General features: G+C 39.2%; 2 protein-coding genes and 1 long non-coding RNA gene across 4 annotated transcripts; all 3 read left to right on the forward strand.

Annotated features, from left to right (window-relative positions):
- Window positions 1–2,382: 2,382 nt before the first annotated feature.
- Window positions 2,383–4,799, forward strand: LOC146579207 (uncharacterized). The gene is made up of 3 exons (XR_014890413.1): window positions 2,383–2,686; window positions 3,588–3,648; window positions 3,760–4,799. It is a non-coding gene; the product is annotated as an uncharacterized LOC146579207 (long non-coding RNA).
- A 1,613-nt stretch (window positions 4,800–6,412) lies between these two features.
- Window positions 6,413–8,990, forward strand: LOC146579208 (uncharacterized). Its single transcript, XM_085262212.1, has 3 exons — window positions 6,413–6,641; window positions 6,845–6,937; window positions 7,864–8,990. Exons 1-3 carry the CDS (start codon window positions 6,570–6,572, stop codon window positions 8,176–8,178), a joined length of 480 nt encoding a protein of 159 aa, XP_085118338.1. The 5' UTR covers window positions 6,413–6,569; the 3' UTR covers window positions 8,179–8,990.
- A 6,098-nt stretch (window positions 8,991–15,088) lies between these two features.
- On the forward strand, window positions 15,089–20,257 carry LOC146579209 (myelin-oligodendrocyte glycoprotein-like). 2 transcript variants are annotated; one of them, XM_085261997.1, is made up of 5 exons: window positions 15,089–15,643; window positions 18,090–18,467; window positions 18,581–18,658; window positions 18,749–18,849; window positions 18,940–20,257. In XM_085261997.1, the coding sequence occupies exons 1-5, from the start codon at window positions 15,547–15,549 to the stop codon at window positions 18,985–18,987; spliced, it is 702 nt and encodes a 233-aa protein (XP_085118123.1). In that variant the 5' UTR covers window positions 15,089–15,546; the 3' UTR covers window positions 18,988–20,257. The 2 variants fall into 2 exon arrangements, with proteins under 2 accessions (XP_085118123.1, XP_085118114.1); XM_085261988.1 differs by having other exon boundaries at window positions 15,102–15,643; window positions 18,746–18,849; window positions 18,940–20,222.
- The last annotated feature ends 210 nt before the right edge of the window (window positions 20,258–20,467 follow it).

Below are 20,467 nucleotides of genomic sequence, written 5' to 3' on the forward strand. Positions count from 1 at the left end.
AAAAACTTAGAGGCAGAAGAAATGATCTGTCAACAGCGACGTTCACAAGGCCATTAACAGTGATCCCACTTTGCAAGACTGATAGACAATGTGCTGTATGTTGTAATCATAAAGAGAAGCAGTGTGTTGATGTCGTGTTAAAGTGTGTTCATTTGTGACTGAGCTGATGAGAGTCACGTTTTACTGAAGTAGAGCTGATAACTGGGTGAGAAATGTAACGTGTGGGATGAAGTGATCTTAATCTTCAAACTTTGCTTTAATCCTGTTTGTGGAAGTTCACAGAGATTGTAAACACTTTGAATAAAACAAACGTGTGAATATTCATGAAAGATCACAAACAACACATGACCTACATGTATGTTTCAGCGAGTACATTTTATTTCTATGATAATTAAGTTAATTATTAGCTTCAGACCTGCAGGTCTTATTATGGCACATTCACTGTCATATCATGTGCTCACAAAAGCAGAGACCTGTGTTTGTATAGCGCTTTACTTGGTCCCTAAGGACCCCAAAGCGCTTTACACATTCAGTCATCCACACATTCACACACTGATGATGGCAACATTGTAGCCACAGCCACCCTCGGGCGCACTGACAGAGGCGAGGCTGCCGGACACTGGCACCACCGGGCCCTCTGGAGTAGGCAATGGGTGAAGTGTCTTGCCCAAGGACACAAAGACCGAGACTGAGAGGCGAGGCTCGAACCGGCAACCTTCCGATTACAAGATGACCTGCCAACTCTTGAGTCACGATCGCCCACGTGGGGGCACATTAGGTCAGCCTGAGTGATCTGGGACAGTCACATTCAGTCATGTGATAGCATCACATTTTGGGAATGAGGGGGATTCCCTCCCCTCTGGTCTACATGCCCCTTTCTCCACTCATTTGGTTTCAACCCAGGTGGGAAGACCCCCACATTCCCCACTTTTGATTTTTAGCTCTGCGTCTCAAAACAGCCCACAGCTCAAGCTGCAAAAAAATCCCAGCCTGACTTTCACTTCCAGCACTTACGACCCGTAACAGCAGAGGGCGCTGCTTCAGGGGATGATCAGGATCTTGTTCCATTTCTCCTTTTTATTCACGTTTACCTTTGTAGACTTTTAACAGGAGAAAACATTCTCTAAGTTTCATTCTTTTAGCCTAAAATTTGACAAAAAAGCCCATTAAAAAAGCAAACTATTTAAAGTTTGAGTCTTCTGAGCTGGGTGTTAGATCCAGCATTGTGGGTGAAACCAGGGAAACTAAATGAATCTTGAAAATCTTCTGATTTTATTTGAGTTTTTCAAGTTTACAAAATAGTTTCAGTTAATTTTAAAGTTTAAAACGTTTTGTTATGTTTGGCTTTAGGTTTAGTTTAATTTTCTAGAAGTTTTCTTGTTGTGGGGACGTCCGGACTGTCTGCAGTGAGCTCTGCTCTCAGTACAGCCGCTGTTCAAAGTGTGTATAACACTGTAATGAAGACTGTGTGTGTGGGGGGGGGGGGAGCAGAAGTAAAACCAGGTGATAGAAAACACAGAAAAGTGTTAGTTGTGTGTCTGTGGTTTTCATGTTGGGCTTTTTAAAAAAAGTATTTGGCATTTCTGTTCTTGGTTCTTTGCTCCTGGTGAACTTTTCTGTTCCCCTTCTCTTATTAATGATGGGCAACGTGAGGCTCAAAACCGTCTCGCAGTGGCACTATTGACAAATTTGGGCCTTGTAATCGGAAGGTTGCCGGTTCGAGCCCCAGCTTGGACAGTCTCGGTCGTTGTGTCCTTGGGCAAGACACTTCACCCGTTGCCTACTGGTGGTGGTCAGAGGGCCCGGTGGCGCCAGTGTCCGGCAGCCTCGCCTCTGTCAGTGCGCCCCAGGGTGGCTGTGGCTACAATGTAGCTTGCCATCACCAGTGTGTGAATGTGTGTGTGAATGGGTGGATGACTGGATATGTAAAGCGCTTTGGGGTCCTTAGGGACTAGTAAGGCGCTATATAAATACAGGCCAGGCCATCTTGATAATGCTGTTCTGTGACACAGTGAAGCTCTGCAAACTCCAAACAACACAACTTATTATACTACACTATCAATAAAAACACAAGTGGTACACAAATCCCTCAAAAACCGCACAGTCATTCGATAACAACAACAACAATATTAATAACAAACAAATAAATAAAGCTAAAGAAAAAAAAGAGTTTTAACAGGTGTTTTAGAAATAGCCAATGAGGGCCCGACCTAACCCGCGCAGAGAGATCCTCAGTGTGTTGTTGTGGTTTTAAACGACATTTTCGGTTTAAAGTAGAAAAAGAGAGCAGACCGGAGTCAAAGCCGAACATTTCTGCCTCTTTTACTTTCCCTCTTGAAACCAGGGGCGCTCTCTCTCTCTCGGCTATACGACAGTACACTCAAAAAAGTCAACTAAGGCAGTTGTTTGATTAATTCAATAGACATTTGTCTATTTAACATGAACATATTGAGTTTAGGTTTTTAAATCATTATCAGTTGTTGGTTTAACATAAAATAACAAAAAGTTTAATGAACTAGATTTGCATTCTTCAGTTCAATTAAATGTAATTATTTTAAATCAACAACTCTAAAACCGATGCCTAGTGCGCATGCTCAAACTTCCCAAAAGTGAAGAGGCGGGAACGCGGAGAAGTTATGTGTTCAGTGGACTGCCATTTCCCTCTGCGGAATCTTCCACAATACAGGTAAGTAATAAATAACTCAAAATATCTTAGTCAAACGAAGTTGTTTTGTCCATTAATTGTTTAACAATGTTTTTAATTCCAAATGTGTAAGTTGTCATTAGACAGCGGGAGTGGAGCAAATACAGTGAAAATCTGGTATTAGACAGTGCCAATCGGTACCGTCTAATACCTGATTTATAATCCGCTCTGGGTATATTTATACTATTATTAGCATTTCCACTTCATTGTTTTTCTTTTTTTTTTTTTTTACCCGTTTTTGCAGTTAGTCTTATAGTGTTTTTAGCGGTTATTGATATGTTTAATTCAATATTTAACACGTTTGTAATTCACTTTCAAAGTAAATGAAGTTAGCTAAAGCTAGTATGGTTGTCTCATTGAACTTCTACCTAGCTCTGTTAGCATTCACTTTGGTTTTAAATGACGGTTATTGCAAGACATGGTCTTTGTTCACTTTTTTTATTATCATTTGCATTTTTTCTTCTTTCTTTCTTTCTCTCTCCTTTTATTTTAAGCATTCGGCCTCTCACAGTAATGCAAGTTAAACTAGCATGCGCGATTTGCTAAATATTAGCTGTGTCCAAATTCAGGGGCTGCATCCTTCGAATTGACTTGATGCTAGTGCATGGGAAAAAGAGCATAAACACAAGGTCAGAGGAAAAGGCAATGGCGGATAGTTATGAAAATTGCCTGTCGGACCTTTACCGCAACTACCAGCATCTTTATTGCATAGTGTGAAACACTGCTATTACATTTGGCAACAGATTGGATATTTATCTGTGAATTTTATATTGCAAGAGGTATTTATATGTATTTGTATTTTTTTTATACATTTGCAACAAAGTAAAAAAAAATCCACTGTGGAATTTTTATAAAATAATTTTTTCTGTTTTCTTTACCATAGTAACACCACAAAGAAAGCTGACCCCTTTTTCTGATTGTTTGTGCCTCCTCTTTAATACATGGTAAGCCTTTTACCATCATATATTTTTTATGATAGTTTTATGATTTAATCAAAGTGAAAAAAAGGTGCCAATAAAACTATCCTTAAAACTGCTTTTCTTTTTTTCTTTCAGTGACTTGTATGTGGCAGTGCAAGCGTTGTTCCATCAGGGAGAGTAGTAGGTACAATTATTGAAACACTGTACAGGGCTCGCAAAATGGCTAGCCCGACGTCCCAGGGCTAGCGATTTTTCCAGTCGGGCTACCAAAATCTATCTCTGCCCTGCCCGTCGGGCTGTCATAAGAAGGAAAAATATATGTCAATGCTTCTGCATTCTTTCGGAAATGTAGCTGGGTAATTATGTCATTGGCATCGGTGAGCCACTGTCAATATGTGACATATTGAAATCGCGTTTGAATTTGCGCTTGTTTTTTGCTTTCACTTTGCAATCGCGCGACCTGTGTATAGAGAGCGACAGCACTGATCTGTGAGTGATGATAATTTGTGCACCAATTCCTCTGACATCGTCTTATCAATCGTTAGCTTACTATGCAAACATGACAAGTGAAATCTCCCGCAGCTTAAACATGTGAGAGGTTGATCGCGCAGACAATCGCTGAGTGTTATGTGAGTGCGTGTGTAAAAGCAGCAGGATATTAATTGTAGTTCTGCTTAGCCAAATAAGACAGGTCAGGGTGAAGAAGTGACAGCCAAAGAAAAGCTTACCACAAAACGGAAAAGTTATGACAAATCAGACTATAAGGCAAAAAGAAAGTGCAGCTTTATGGTTTCATGGACAAAAGAATTTCTGTGGCTGCAACATGACGAGCTATATAACCGGGGCTGCACATAAGTGGTCCGCAAGTGCGTATTTGCTGTCAAAATAAAAAACGCGCACAAGATAAGAAGTTGCAACGCGTGTTTGCATACATAAGATTTTCTGGAGGAGGACATATTTGTTTAGAACTCTTAAATATGTCGAAGAAGCTCCTTTAAGCAATTACTTTGGTTTTCCTCCACCTCCAAAGAAATGTCAGAAGGAGTCCGAACCACAAAAGAAGCGCGTATTCTCGCAAAAGTGGTTGCAGGAGGTGAGCTGGCTTCAAACAAATGATGAACACACAGATGTGGTGCAGAATGTGCCGTGAAAATCCCACTCTAGCGGACAAAAACAGTGCCTTTTATATGGATGCAAACGTGCGTTGCAACTTCTTATCTGTTGCACGTCTTTTATTTTGACAGCGAATGCGCACATGCGGACCACTTATGTGCACCCGTGTAAATAACATAATGTTCTGCCGGGTGTGTTGTTGGTTTTCCCTCGATTTCTGAGTCGACAAGCGCCTTTGTTACTGGGACCAGTCATTTTAAGAAAGGCCCCCATTAGAAATGGATTATTGCTCAGTCTGCAATATCTTTCCCAGAACAAACACCAATTGCAAATAATATACTAAAAATAAACCTGAAAAATCTGTTTAGAACAGCATACTGTGTTGCAAAGAGTGAACTTGGTGCAATTTAGCAGTCTTTGCAAACTTCAAAAAGCAAATGGCCTAGATCTTGGTTCCACTTGCCTCTTACTTGTGACTTTAGTGGAAATTTCAAATTCAGTATCTGACACAGACTGATTCATGTCCTACACAGACAGCACTGATGTCTGCATGGTCTTCTAAAAGCAGCTTTAGTCAGCTTAGATGTGAAGTGAGTGAAATATACAGTTGCGTTTTTAATCAATGTATTTGTTCTCTATTGCAGATTGAGAAGGAGTTTCTGCGAATCACCACAAAGCCTCTGCTAGGGCTGCTCAATTAATCGAATTTTAATCACGATTACGATCTGGGCTTTCAACGATCATTAAAAATGACTGAGCCGATTATTAGCCACCTTAAAGGCCGGTCCGTGAAAATATTGTCGGGCATAAACCGTCCGTGGCGCAAAAAAGGTTGGAGACCGCTGATTAAGAGGACCCGAGGGAAGCTCGGAAAGCTAAGCAGAAGTTATTTGGAGAGTGACTGCCGTTGGTTGAAAAGAGAGTTTAAAAAAAAACTTCAGTGGTGTTGCACACTATTTTATATTATTGTTTTAAAGTCATTGTTAACCCTTTAAAGCCGGTCAGAGCAGCACGCTCCGTTTTGCGTAACTATTTTTAAATCCCTGTAGAACCTGAACCGTGTAAGCTAGCACAATAATTTGTTTTGCATATGAAACCGGAGGAGTTGTACTTACATCTGATGCCATCAGCTTGTCCTCGGTCACGGTTTCCTTCCACATATAGCTTTGCAAAAATTGCATAAAAAGCGCTTGCAGGAACAAAAACATAATATTCCAGAAACACGCTTTGCCGTTCCTATCAGCTGTTCGTAACACTTCCCACAGTGAAATGATGCACCTGCTGTTTTCTTTGCAAATTTGCATCATAGGATTGTTTTTTGTTTTTCCTGCAATATATAAAAATTGCTGTATCTCCAAAATAAAACTATGAAGACACTCAAAATAAATTTCCTGTTGTTGTAAACTATTTTTTGCAACTTTATTGTATTTAAAGTTTTGAGGGATAAACCTCTTAAATTTCTCCAAGTAGAAATATATGTAAACAAAACAAAAGCGATTTTCAATTTTTTTTGTAGTTTATTGCACTTTTTTGCAATTAATGTAGTTACTATGGACTTAATGCATACATATTAGTAAAATATGGGCTATAACAGTTGTATAGCAACTTGAAATGCTCCCACAAATGGCACTACAGCATGTAAAAAAAATAATATAAGCTCTGGTGGACTTGGTTCTATAGTAGGTCTTAAAGGGTTAAATAAATGTCGTCAAATAATCGTGATCTCAATTTCAGTGAAAATAATCGTGATTATCATTTTTGCCATAATCGAGCAGCCCTAGCCTCTGCTATCTACTTTCTTTGCCGAGCTTGACCAATACGCGCCACGCTTAATGGAAATCTTTCTGACCAAAGGAGGGACACGTGGAAAGAAAATAAGAGGTCTCATGCTTGCCATCTCCAAGGTTTGTATTAGGATTGAGTAGACTTTGTCATAGGCAGCAAAAATAACTTTTATTTGGAGATGAAGTTGTCAATTTTGTTTCGGCTTAACAAGTGGTACATGCCAGGTTCTAACCTAAAGAATAATTATGCAAGTTAACTGATTACCCTAGCTTTAAGAAAAACAGACTGGTTTTGGCTCATATTATCTCCTCCTCCTCTCCAGCATGACAACATCCATACCAGACGAGCATGCATCTTGAAGTCTTTGTGCATCCACCTAAACGAAGACTATGAGAAGTTAATAAAGGAGTACTTGGTGAGCCATTGTGACAGCATGTTGTCTGTAACATTCTCATACAAATTGTGACGTTGCCTCAAATGCAAATCATTAAAATTAAAATTTTGAGATTAGCAACAAGACACCTGGTATTGGGGAAAGGGTGTCTTGAATACCAAACAGTATTAAGCGTTGCAATAAAGAATTTCTGGAATTTGGTATTGGAAGGAAAGAAATTTATGCCTACTTAAACTTGATACACAAACATACAATGCATTTAACATGCATCAAGACTATATTGCTTTTGAATCTGTACTTGGATTAAAACAAGTCCTGTTGTTTTTTCATTGTTATGGTCATCAGTATTTGTAAATAGAAATGTCTATGAACTTTGAGCTGTTTAGTACTAACACTTCTATACCTGTTTTATTTTAGCAGCTGAGTTAGCCTTTTCTCGAGTCCTGTCCCCCTAAGTTACTCTTGCTACGTCCGACAAACAAATGGTTTCCTCTGCGCACCAATGGGTACCCGAATGTGCGAGCAGACATGCTTCATAATGTTCGGTACATTTACCTGGGAATGGGGCCATACACACTGTTTAATCCATTCACGTTGTTTTTGACTTTGTGAATGGAAAGAACACAACTCCTCCAGACACAATCTCTCGGCGTATCGGTGGGCACACCGCTTCTCCATCTTGCTTGAGGTTAATGTTTGTCAGACACAGTAACGGTTGCTATAATGTGTAATTGGACAATGGCCCGGTGAGAGGTCAATTATGCCACCTCTTTTGACATGAGAGGTGTATTTTATAATTTATGTATTGGAGTAATTACTAACAACTACTTTAGTGGTGTAATTTTCTGTTTATTACTTTGACTACTTGGATTTTATGAACAGCATAGAAACAGTTGTTTAAACAATCTCTTAAATTTTACTTTGTTGTCTTATACTTTTTCATGTAGGATACGGACAGCGAGGCAAAAAGCTGCATGGAGCAAACTGTGATGGGGGTGTACGTCATCCAGAAGGAGGGTGCTGAACCTGAAGATGACCCAGAGGACGTTGGTGTCGTGATTGAGGGTGTGGAGGCTAACACTGATTTGGGTAACATTGCACAAGCATGTGCTCTGTTGTTTGGACTCATATACCGTTTGAACCTGAGCTACCCACCAGAACTTAAATGCACCTTTGAAGTCCTCCAGAAGATACTTTTAAATCTTGATGGACAAAAGCTGTCTTCAAAGGTACAGTTTCTGAAAAACAAGCTTATGGGGTGAGAGCACTTGAAAATGACTGATAGGTCTTGAATGGTTCATTGGTGCAATGGTGATTTCCAATATATAATGTTAATATTTGAGTTGTTTATATTTTTTTTCTTTCATTTAAAACATTTTTTTAAGTTTTTGGATTCTCTCTGTTGGGCAATTCACCTTTTATACAGCACTGCAGATGATTTTTGTTTGTCCTTATATAGATGGCTCAAAATGGATCAGAAGTACTGACAGAAGTACTATGTTGTGTTTATGTATCAAGGTCCTGTAAAGTTTAAGACCACTGCCACCTGTTAAGTTCACTGTATTATTGTTTCCATTTTGCTTGCTAGCATGTTTTAAAACACAGCAAAACTATATTGCTAGCTGTGGAGGACTGCAACCAAAATTAAAAAAATAAATACAGAAATATAAAAATTGGTCAAACTAATAATTATTTCAATGAGATACACCAAACAAATATAGATTTTCATCACCTATGGAATTTTTTGTTGTTGTTGTATTGCCCCCAAATTATTTCTAATTATTTTATTTTATTTTTCCAAATTCACACAATTCGATTTTGTCACATGTTTTAACTTGCCAAGTGGGAGATGTATTTTTATCTTTTAGTTTAATTTTTTAAAATGCAGTCGATATATTGAGCAAATTTTGCATCTGTTTTTAGTTGTGGAAGCTTTGGTTCCAACATATTACCTATGTAAATAAGTATTCTAACATTTTACCTTTTGAAGTGGCATAATGCTTGCAGGTGTACAAAAATGGTAAGCTTTTATATTGTCCACTAAATCCAGTTAATAAAGATAATGTTATCATAATCTGATTGTGACTTTTTTTGTAAAGTAGTGGGTTTCTAAATGTGTAACAAATGTAAACAAATCTAATTGAAATAATTTGGTTGAAATGAGTGAAATCATTGCCTTGATTAACAAAGTAGTTGTTGAAACAACAAGATTTAATTCTGTTTTCCTAAACTTTTTAAATTGTGTAGAATGAATTAAAACAAATTTCACTCTACATACTTAAATAAATCACTTCAAATCAATGTAAGTATAGTATGTTGATCCAACGTAATCTGATTACATTAAACCACCAAATGCTAAATGTGTTGGTTTGACATGATCGAAAAGGGTTTATTGTACTTGGTTAAATTGTGTGCAAAAAGGGTGCCATGATTAAATTGTGTTCATCCAACAACAGATTTTTTTGAGTGTAGTCATCAATATTTATGTCTTTACACTTTGTGTTTAACTCATTTAAACCCACACAAGTAACAGTAAACAATAGTTTTATGTATGAAATTTTAAAATGTTCCTGAGTGATTTTTAAAGCATTTTTCAGTAAATACTTTAATATTATAATACGGGGAGATTTATGTGTCACATGAGAGTGACGTATGTGTCACCAGAGCTGTTTACTTCCTGGTTGCTCTTTGAGAAAATGGATCTCCGCGTCAAAGCGTCCAAAGAAAAGGTCAGTAAATTACGTTAAAATACACGGATTGCAAATAGTTTTGTTACACGTGACCTTAATGTGTCTGCAGTAATGTTATGGTCATCTGCGATTACTCGAGCGCGTGTTTGCAGCTTGTTCTGACGGTCGCAGAAGTTCGGTCGTTACTCTGTGTTGTTGTAGTGGGGACATCGTGTGTTTGATTCACGGCACAGAAACACAGAGGAACGAGCCCTGGTTTTTATTGTAAATGTATAAAAATCATTTTAATGAGCAGAGCTTTCTTTTTTCTCTGCACACAATACTGACATGTGACACGCTGCGGGTGGAGGAGGTGAGTGGGTGAAACCATGACCCTGCAGATTTTAGTCAGAGACGCTAAAATCCTTCAGACACGGAGCGAGCAGCTCAGCCTCGTTTCACCTGAAGCAGAATCAGGATGTGATCAAACTTTCTGTCTCTCTTTTGTTATCAGTGCGAAAAATTACAACAATATGTTTGTTTGAGTCTCGAAGAAAAGCGAGACGATCCCTAAAAGTTTATTTTGTTCATCTGAATGTTTTCAGTGGGAGAAACGTTTCGTCACTGATCCACGTGACTTCTTCAGTCTCAGCTGACTGCAGGTTTCTTGTAAACACCTTATAAGGTTGAGGGCACCTCATCCGTGGGGATGCTGTTTGCTCTGTGTTGTAGCGTCTTCAAGACACCCAGTTTATGCTCCAGAGGATGATGGTTTTAAATATGAGATTTGATTGTCACCCAGGTGTCGTCCACATACCTGAACCAATGACTTGGTGGTGATCCAGGGTAGGATAGCACCGCCCTCTGAGATAACAGCAGGGTTAGAGAGTCAGTGTCTGTGCCAATAACAATCCAAATAAAGTCATTTATGAGACTGAGACTGTCTTCCTGTGATAGTGAGAGTGAAAGTATGAAAGCATGCAAACACCGCCCTGAAACTCCCGTTACATAACCAGGTCACTCCTATTTATAAACAATGATGATGTCATCAAGGAAATAAGGAAATGACTGAGTGAGTTTACAGTGTTTATGCTGTGAGAGCTCAGTGTCGCCAGATGGGCTACTCACTCGCCCTATTGCTCTCGCTCTCTGTCACGTGTACACTAATTGCAGCGTGGCGCCTGCACTGCCTCGCAGGTTTCCTCCCGTTCATTCCTCCCTTGCTCCTGCAAGCAGCATTGCGAGCGGATATATCATCAGGATAAACCGGGTGGTCTTGGTCGGGCTACGCCACAGCCACAGGTAGGCTGCACGTTTGTCCTGCGATTCTTTCTTCTTTGGGACATTTGTATAGTGACACATTTGTGGCCCCAGCGTGGCCGCCTTATTCCTTTTTGACTCCAGCTGTCGTGGAGAGAGGTAGTTGCTGTATTTAAGCAGATTCAGTATAGCGACTTCAGTCCTGAGGTAAGCATCCTGACTGCTAACCAGAGGAGGTTAAGTGCTAAATGCGTTTTTCAGGCTCTGTCTGCTGCTATAAACCTCTCCTCAGCAGTTTGTGTTCCAGCCTAATTGAACTATAGAAACTTCTGTAGCAGCCGCTGGTTTTGGACCCTGCTGTCTTCTCCCAGTTGGTTTTATTTTTATTGGTCTCATTTTCTTTCACTTTGCCTTGTTTTATTTAGTTTATTTGTGGACTGTTGTTTATATTTGTTTCCACGCGGCCGGGCCAGAGTGATCCCCTGCCCGTGTGTGGTGCTGGTTCTTTGTTACCTCTGTACCGACCCAGCTGATTTACTCCGGGAGCTGTGGAAGATTCCTCTTTATGTGAGGGGCCACGATCAGTATTTTAACCACTGTAACCAGTATAGATCACTCTTCACACAAGTGGTGTTTGACTTTTTGACTTTAAGCTCGTGTTTGTGTCGACCAGCAACACTCATCATAAAAGTGTTACCAGTGTTTGTTTACATGACTCTCCCTCTGAGGGAATCCCTCTGATGACATCAGACATGAGAGATGTTTATGAAAGCGTGTGAGAGGTCATGTGGAATGACTGACACAGCCAGGGACAGGTCAGGCGATAGGTCATGAGTGTATGACCAGTTTCAGACTGAACTGCTTCTCTCTCTCTCTCTCTGCAGTTTTTATTTTTCTTTAGTATTTTCTAATACTTTCACTTCAGCTTGGAACATTTCATTTGTTCAACATCAGCTTGATTTAAGCTGCTAAATCTAAAACAACTGTGGGTCAGTAATAACTAATCCATCAGTGTTTGCACCTAAACCTCTCACTGCTTGGCTGCAGCAGGAGAGGCGTCCTTCAACCTGACGAAACAAGATGACCTCTCACCTTTATCATTAACACACTGAGGCTGTATCAGTCCCACTCCCAGTGACAATTTCACAGTTATCACCTGACCTAAATAATTTTATGATCAACTTATTCATTGCTAACATGTTTAGGAGCCATTCATGATTAAAATATGTGTTACAGTGTAGTTATAGTTAGTTGTATTATTGTTCTGTTTCCTCACAGTTTCCAGCTGTGTTCACTTTATCTGCAAATTTTCATGTGTTCACACAACAGCTGGATTCAAAGATGTAAATCCAGAAAACTGTTCCAGTAATAAAGTAAACACACTGCTGAAAATAAGTGAACAGGATTCTTTTGACACTTAAGGTTTAAAAAGAAAAAATATGAAGGTAGCGAGGAAAAAATCGACCGGAAGAGAGCACAGATCTAAGACCAGAGGAATGAACTCTGTCGTTGTTCATTCAGCGTTTACTTTGTTTGGTAAACAAGGAAGGAGTTCCCTCTTCATTCCTTTTGGTGACGAAAAGGAATGAACCACAAATAACAGAGTTATAAATAACTCATAATGTGTCAGAAACTACGTCACAATAGAGTGTCTCCCAGCGCAACACAGTTTTTCATGACTCCTGAACTCTCTAGTAATAAACCTGCTGTGTTATATTTAGACTCAGATAACATTTAAAGGCTCCACTTAAATGGCACAAAATGTGTGAATCTGAATCTTCTCTGCTGAGCTTTAAAAGACAAACTGTGAGTATCTGAGTGAGTTTTTATCTTCTTAATGTTCTCATCTGTGTAAATCCACATAAGTGTGTTTCAGTAAAAAGTCATAAAGAATCATAAAACTGCTGCTGGAAACAAAGCAAATAATGAATCTGGGTCACAGATCTCGACCAGGTGTTGGTTGGTGGATGTGGCACCCAACAACCAACACCCATCATAAAAGTGTTTCCTGTGTTTGTTTACATGGTTCTCCCTGCGTAGTGAAGCAGGAGGGAATCCCTCTGATGACATCAGATGTTATGTAAAAGATGTTTATAAAAGCGTGTGAGAGGTCGTGTGGAATGACTGACACTCCCAGTGACAGATCCACTGAGAGTTATCGCCTGACCTGAGATCATGAGTTCATGACCAGTTTCAGACTGAACTGTTTTTCTGGGTCGATGCTTTACAATAAAGTGCCTGACAACTGTTGTTGTAAAATACACACACACACACACACACACACACGCACACGCACACACGCACACGAAGTTGGTGGTTTGATCCTTGGCTCCTCAAATCTGCATGCCATCAGTTTCTTGGCAGTGTACAGTTAAGGTTCTTCTAGGTTCAGAGGTCTGCCTCTTTGAAGACGTCCTTATTAGGTTCATCAGTTATTCTAAACTGGATGTGAGGAAACTAAAGTGCTTGAAGTGCTCAGATTAAAGTGCAGCATGGAGATAAAAATCTGACTTGTGGTTAGAAACACTTTGAGTGGCAGTAAGACTGAAATCAGAGCAGAGCTCATGTGATCCACCTGAGCTGCCATTTTTGTTTTGTGTTCTTTTTTTTCCTTTAAAACATGAACCAGAGTATCAGGAGATTCATAAAAACATAACATCTATAAATATTCATACTTCATAATCTGACTGCTGATCTCAGTAAGTGAGCAGTTGGCCTGAGCTCAGATTGTCACATGTGATCAAAGAGGAGCCAAAACTGCACTTTTTTTAATGACAGAATTTCTTAAAGTGATCTAAAAATGTAACATTATTCAACATTAAATACTGAAGGGACCTTCAGATCAGTCTGACCTTGAAGAAGAGGTCAGAGGTCAAATGAGACATAATATTTTAAATCATTTTACAGAGCGTTCATACTGTACATGTCATACTTGTAAGAGTCACAGTTTCATCAGAAGTTATGAGGCTTTTTGTCAAACTTCCACCAATAAACCAACAACATCCACCGCTTCCTCCTGTAAATCACGTCTGTTGGTTTTAAATCAGAGAAGTTCCTGTTAGAAAAAGCTGCTGAAGTGATGAGAGATGAAGCACGTTTACCTATTTTATACAAACTGATGTCACGTGTTGTCTTAAGCGGGATTTACAGTCCAGCTGACGCAGCGCTGTCAGCTCTGCTCCAGCGAAAAGTTAATAAAACAAAGTTTTCTCTGAATAAGTTTTTTATTTCCAGAGCAAATTTTCTTATTTCAACTTAGTTTTTATTGCTTAAAAACGTTTCATTTTTCTTGGTTTCAGTCTAGTTGTATTTCTTTTAATTATTATCATTTAGTGTTGCATAGAGCGCAAATGTCAGAGACAAGATTTAGGTAAACCAGTGCATGTGTTACAGTAAAAACCCACTGAGGTTTATTTCACTCTAATAGTCTTGGATTGTCCAGGCCGCCTGCGGTGAGATTAGTTCCCAGTAGAGGCAGTGGCCAAAAGTAGTGGTTGCTACATGCAGTCTGTGGGAAACACGTGTGCTGTAAGAAGAAGTGAGAGTGAGAGTTTATTCCCCTCAAACTTTGCTGCCATTAATACATCATCTGCTTCCAGTGAAGCACAAACAGCTGCAGAAACAGGATGTTCGTGTTGTTGGAGCTTCTGTGGAGCTAATCAATGTTGTTATTGAGAATTCATCCATTTAATTAATGTCAGAGAAACTCAAAGTATGAGTCCTGATTTTATTTTAGATATATTAAACATAATGGTAGCACTTTATATTAATGCCACACTATTAAGCATAAATAAGGTATTTAAAACGTGGTTAATTCATAATTTATATATTATTACTCCTCTTTGGTATGTTATTAATAAATACATATATTATTATGACTCTGATTATGGTTGTTATTAGCAGTGATGTGAAAGCTGTACATGGTGTATACAAATACAATATCTGTATTGACTAATAGCATATAAGGAGCAGTGCAGTGCTGCCAGCACCAGTTTAACCAGCAGAGCTTCCATTGTTCTCTGCACTGACATGTCTGAGCATTTATACTGGCAGGTGGAGGATGTTACATCATCACAACATTGTAAACAGTGTTGAATCTTTGCTGCAGCTTTGATCTCACAGAGAAATGATCAAACTCACCTTCTGTATCTAACAGATTATTGGATTGATTAAAACAGTCATATATCCAAGTTAGTCTGTGGATGCTGTGCTACATACTGCTGAGTCATTAATGACACGACACGTTTTTGTTTTTCTATTATGAAAGTTCAGACTCGCTTACTTCACCTGACAGGTCGGCTTGTTTTTATTTTTGCTCAGTGAGACACATTATAATGTCTGAGGCTTCAAACTGAACAGAAAGTGAGACGGAGCAGACTAGTTACAAACTGAGACTCGGAGTTTCTATAGAAATGATCCAAATACAGAGTAATTTTTGTGATGCGTTAAAGCGCGACCGGCACGCAAACGTCACATTGAGATTTCCGTTAACGTCGTCACGTCATGGGACTTCATAACACTCCAGGGCTCAGTTAACCCCACCCAGATTGCAGGAGGCGGAGACTGTTATCTAAAAAGGGAGATCCTCACGGCTCATTCACTCATTCAGAGCGAAGCAGGCAGGGACTGCCAGACTACAGATTTCCCCCCCCAAAAAAAAAACTCGCTTCAGTCAGAAAACGGAACTTTTAATCATCGATCATGTCTCTGAACAACTTCTACTTTAAGGACTCTTCCTTTTTCTCACTCCGGACTTTTCTCCTGTGCTCGGCTTTGTCCGTCTGGACTCCTGTACACGGTAAGCCGACGTGTCCAGCTTCTAGCTGCGTGTTAGTGCAGATTACAGTGAATTTTAATCACATACTGGCGGATGTGAATAAGCTGAAATGACTGTTATCAGCTGTGCTGTGTTGTCCGTCACTAACAGTGTGACAGCTGTCAGTGAGTTACTTTAAAACCGGAAGAAGCTTAAAACAAGAAGATAGTCAGAACCTGCCTGACAGTGTGAGGTTTGTTTATAACGGACAGAATGGCGATGATTCACCGAGCAGTCTGTGGGCATGTCAGGTTTATGAGAGCCGTGTGTTTGTCAGAGGAGAGAAAGAGCAGAGTTACAAAACACAACGTCCGGTGAGCCGAAACTAAAACCCTGTTTATTGATCCGGAGTGATGCAGATTCAGTCCGCACATGCTGCTGCTGACTACATGTGTTTCCACAAGCTAATGTCTTTTCTATAAAAACACATTAGCTTGACAATCATGACCCCATCAGGAATTACATCTGACTGCCGACGTGGCTCGTTCGTCCAATCAGGTGTCTGTGCGTGTTTTGTAGTTTACTCTGGATTTGTAGTTTAAAATTTTTTAATAAATGAAATTAGTTGGTTATTAAATCTGAACTCGCAGCGAGGTTAAACAGTCAGTCTTAACAAGTAAATAATTAGAAGGGAAACATGAATCAGTGAAAACAGCAGACTGTGTGATGGTTGACTTAAATCAGCTTGATACAGTAAAACTTACTGAGGATGAGTCACACGAACTATTATTATGAATAAATACTTGTGTTGTTTCTTAGAACTTGGATGAGCATCAGGCTGATCAATCAGTTTGTATTGTTAAACTTTAATAAACACGTTATTGCTTGATAAAGTTTTATTATAGTGAAATAAAATGTTCACTTTAAACAGTTTTTATTCATTATCAAGAAAAGCATAAAACATAACAAAGCAGACAAAAAAGAAAGAAAAGAAAAAATCCCCAAAGGGAATATATTAAAGTCATTATATACCTGTACAAATTCACATATGGGGTAAAGAGGAGAGAGGAAAAAATAACATTTTCACTCAATTAGCCACAGATTTAGAAAGAGAAAAAGATAAACTCCAAGAGTGAATTGTTGTCCTTTACGCTTACTTCCTATTTAACTGAGAACATCTTAATCGCAACCACCCCCCCTCAGCAGTTGGGACAAATCATTTGGCAAATAAGAAAGCAAAGGGGACCAAACATTGAGAAAGAGACCCTCATTTCCTCCTAAAATAGCAGCAGTTCTTTCGTGAGGAATAACTTTAAATAATTCTCTGTACCACAAAGTCACAGAGGGAGGTTTATCCTTAACCCAATTAATGAGAATACATTTCCTAGCTACCAGCAATAGTTTGTCACATAATTTGCGCTGCAAGTAATTCAATGTTACTTCTTTTGAGGATAGGCCAAGAAGAAAATACCCGGGGTCCCTTTGAATCAGGTTGTTAAAAATATTACTTAGTTCTTGAGATATGAAGCTCCAAAATCTTTTGATTAATTTACATTCCCAAAAGTAATGAAAAAAAGTGCCAGTTTCTTTTTGACATTTACTACAAAGATGGGAAATATGAGGTGCAATCTTATGCAAGACATTAGGAGCTATATAAAGGCGATGTATGATTTTTTTTTTTTTTTTTGTATTGGGTTTCTCGCAAGCGGTTGCAAGTAAAAGTGGAACTACTCATGTTAATGGCTCCTTTCCACTCCTCTTCGTTATATTGATTATTAAGATCTCTCTCCCATTTATGAATAGCGCTCAATCTGTTGCTACTGAGAGTAGATAGGAGAGAGTTAAAGGCTGAGATAAAATGAGTTCTGTCTTTTCGCTTAATAAGAAATGTCTCAATAACATCATATTTAACTATTTCTGAAGACTGTGGAATTCTAGAATGAACGAAGTTACGAACCTGGAGAAAGCCAAAAAACTGGTCTCTAGGAATATTAAAATTTGACTGCAATTGCTCAAAGTTCATCAGTGTGATGTTTTGATACAAATCACCAATTACCCTTAATCCCTTTTTCTGCCACTTATCGAACATACTGCGAGACATTCCTGGAACAAAATCTTTGCTTCTCAGTAAAGGAGTCAAGAATGAAGTGCAATCTTCTCTACCCAACCTTTTACACATTTCCCCCCAGACCCTTATTGTATTATAAATGATTGGGTTATTCTTAATCCCTATTTTTAATATTGTTTTTGAAATAAAATGTTAGAAATTCAGGACCACAGACTGTACACACAAGGGTCAGTTAGCCTGTAACAGAACAACAAACAGCACATGTCTGAAATTTTGTTGCGTATATTAAGAAAGACTTACATAACAGCACAGAGGCCAGTGGGGCTGTTCATGATCTCCAGGTCTTTGGTGTGTAACTCGACAGGGGTCTGTGGATGTTCTGTAGGAGTTCAGGAGGTTTAATTTTCCATCTGTTTCCAGGTAAGGTTCTGGTGATTGGTTCAAATCTTCCAATCATCGCTGCTCCTGGTGATGATGTCATCCTGCCGTGTCACCTGGAGCCCACGTTCGATGTCCAGGGTCTGACGGTGGAGTGGTCCAAACCCGACCTGAAGCCCAACCCGTCGGACCGGCTGAGCCGAGTGGAGTACGTTCACCTGTACAGGGACAGGAAGGAGGTTCCCGACATGAAGATGGCCTCGTACTTCAGGAGGACGGAGCTGTTCATGGACGACATGAAACACGGGAACATTTCACTGAAGATCCTGAACGTGTCGGAGGAAGACAACGGCAGATACAGATGTTTCATCCCCAAGCTGCGGAGCAGAGTGAAAGCTGCTGTTGTTGAACTTGTAGTCGGTGAGAAGATTTGTTTTGTTGATGTTTGTGGTTCCAAACTCAAAGTTGTTTTGTCCCCAATACAAACTTTCAGCCTAATTTTAATAACAGATTTTGACTGTTTTGTCTTTTAGATTCAAACTTTGCTAAAACCTCAACGACAGAGACGCCGCTGCAAACTCCAGATCCTCAGGACACGACTCCAACAAATGGTGAGAACACAGTCCAACTCTTCTCTGCATCATCCCTGTTTGGGGTTTTGTGCATTTGTGGTGACCTTCTTGTCTTTTCTACATCAGCAGGTCGATCCAGCGTCGCTGTGGTTCTTCTCATCGCTTTTATATCGGCTGTAGCTGTTGCTGGTCTTATTGTATATTTTTGCTGCCATCATCAGAATCGAACTGTAAGTAAGAAAGAAACAAAGAAACAAACACAAACATGTTGTTGCTTCTTGTACCGTCAGACTGACTCATTATTCTCCTTCTTTCAACAGAAGCATCCAGAGGATGATGAGACAGAAACAGAACCACTACCAGTCTAGCTGCCTTGCTCAAAGGAGTGTCGGTGTTAATGGAGCTGAGAGCAGCAGAGATTTATCTGTGCTGGATCTTCAGTCAGATTGGGGCCTCGTCCGGTTTATTTATCGAGCTCATTTTCACATAAAGAAAGTGACGTACAAGAAAAGCCAGAGTGGAAGATCAGAGGATCTAAACAGGAAATATTTCTTACAGACGTCTTCAGTCAGAGTTGCTGCTGTCAGACTCTGGAGGATCTGCTTGGAAACATCAAGCAGTGAAACTGATGGATTTCCTCCTTCAGTACAAAACTGTGAAGTTCAGCCTGGAGAAGAAACACTCCTCTGCCTCACTGTCAGCGTGTTTAATCTAAGTTATTTAGTCTTTACCTCACTGGTTAAGGTGCACTTAAATCTTTTAGTGAGACCTCAAAGTGTCTCTGATGGACAAATTAAAATGAAAATTAAAACTGTTTTGGAAAATCACCAGTAGAGTTTGAAGTACCAGGAACAGGATTCATGGAGCTCACATTAAGCACTCGTGTTTTATGCAAACCTTGTTTGTTAGTTGTCTGTTAACTTTAATGTCTCAGAGAAACGGAAGCTGAACACTTTAAGTAACTGCTGCACTTTATAAACAGAAAAAAAGCTGATTTATACTCTAGATTTTTAAAGCTACAACTAATTTATTACATTTACTGTGAAACTTCCTGCTGGTTGGGATTCGATGTTCAGACTGTAACCTTATAGTCTGATTTGTGACCGTCCTCAGTTTACAGGTGTGAAATGTTTAAACACAAATGTGTTTATTGCTGCTTTTGCTGCCTTTAAGTCAAAGTCAGTGTTTGTGTGATGAAACAAGCTTAAACTTCATCACGAGAATAAAAACATTTAAATACTGAACTGAAAGAGTTTCTTGGATTCTTGGATTTTCAAGCCTCTTCTTGACATTTTGTTACAATTTGTGTGTTTTCTTGTTTTTACGACTAATACCCCGTCCTATTAATTAATTTAATTGTTTTATATAAGTTATTTATTTATTGTCGTCATGTGTCGTTTCCTGTTTGCATTTGATGATGTTTTCAAACAGTTGAACCAAATGAACTGTTTAAAAACTTGAGTGTTTTGTGTCATAGAAATTAAAATGACCCACAGAGTTTACTGTTGTTGTTCCATGTTCTTGAATAACGTCAGTATTCTGTGAACATGATGACGAAATCAAATAAATGAGCAACAGTTCGTCATCACTGTCTGCTGTCTGTTTCTTCTTCAGCTCTTCATCACACTCACTCTCATTTCACTGATTTGTTTAACAGCACTGCTGAAAACTCATTTGGTGTCTGTTGGTGACTGATCATGTGACTGATCATGTGACTGTCTATGTTCTTAACACATTAATCTTCAATGTGAGGCTTTAATTTGAACTATGAAGCACTTTGTAACTCTGGGTTCTCTATAAATCAAGTTATAATTATTCATGAAGGCCATTCAAAGCTCTTCTTCAGAT

The sequence above is a fragment of the Mchenga conophoros genome, linkage group LG3 (genome assembly GCF_057382185.1).
Source record: "Mchenga conophoros isolate Kocher_MC1m ecotype Shallow Benthic linkage group LG3, M_conophoros_male_GT1.1, whole genome shotgun sequence".
Taxonomy (NCBI): Eukaryota; Metazoa; Chordata; class Actinopteri; order Cichliformes; family Cichlidae; genus Mchenga; species Mchenga conophoros.

Coding starts and splice junctions, on each gene's coding strand:
- LOC146579208 (XM_085262212.1), top strand. CDS start 6,570: ATGGAAATCTTTCTGACCAAAGGAGGGACACGTGGAAAGAAAATAAGA. Junction 6,642..6,844: donor TCATGCTTGCCATCTCCAAG/GTTTGTATTAGG, acceptor CCTCCTCTCCAG/CATGACAACATCCATACCAG. Junction 6,938..7,863: donor AGTTAATAAAGGAGTACTTG/GTGAGCCATTGT, acceptor TTTTTCATGTAG/GATACGGACAGCGAGGCAAA.
- LOC146579209 (XM_085261988.1), top strand. CDS start 15,547: ATGTCTCTGAACAACTTCTACTTTAAGGACTCTTCCTTTTTCTCACTC. Junction 18,468..18,580: donor TGTTGTTGAACTTGTAGTCG/GTGAGAAGATTT, acceptor TTTGTCTTTTAG/ATTCAAACTTTGCTAAAACC. Junction 18,659..18,745: donor GGACACGACTCCAACAAATG/GTGAGAACACAG, acceptor TTTCTACATCAG/CAGGTCGATCCAGCGTCGCT.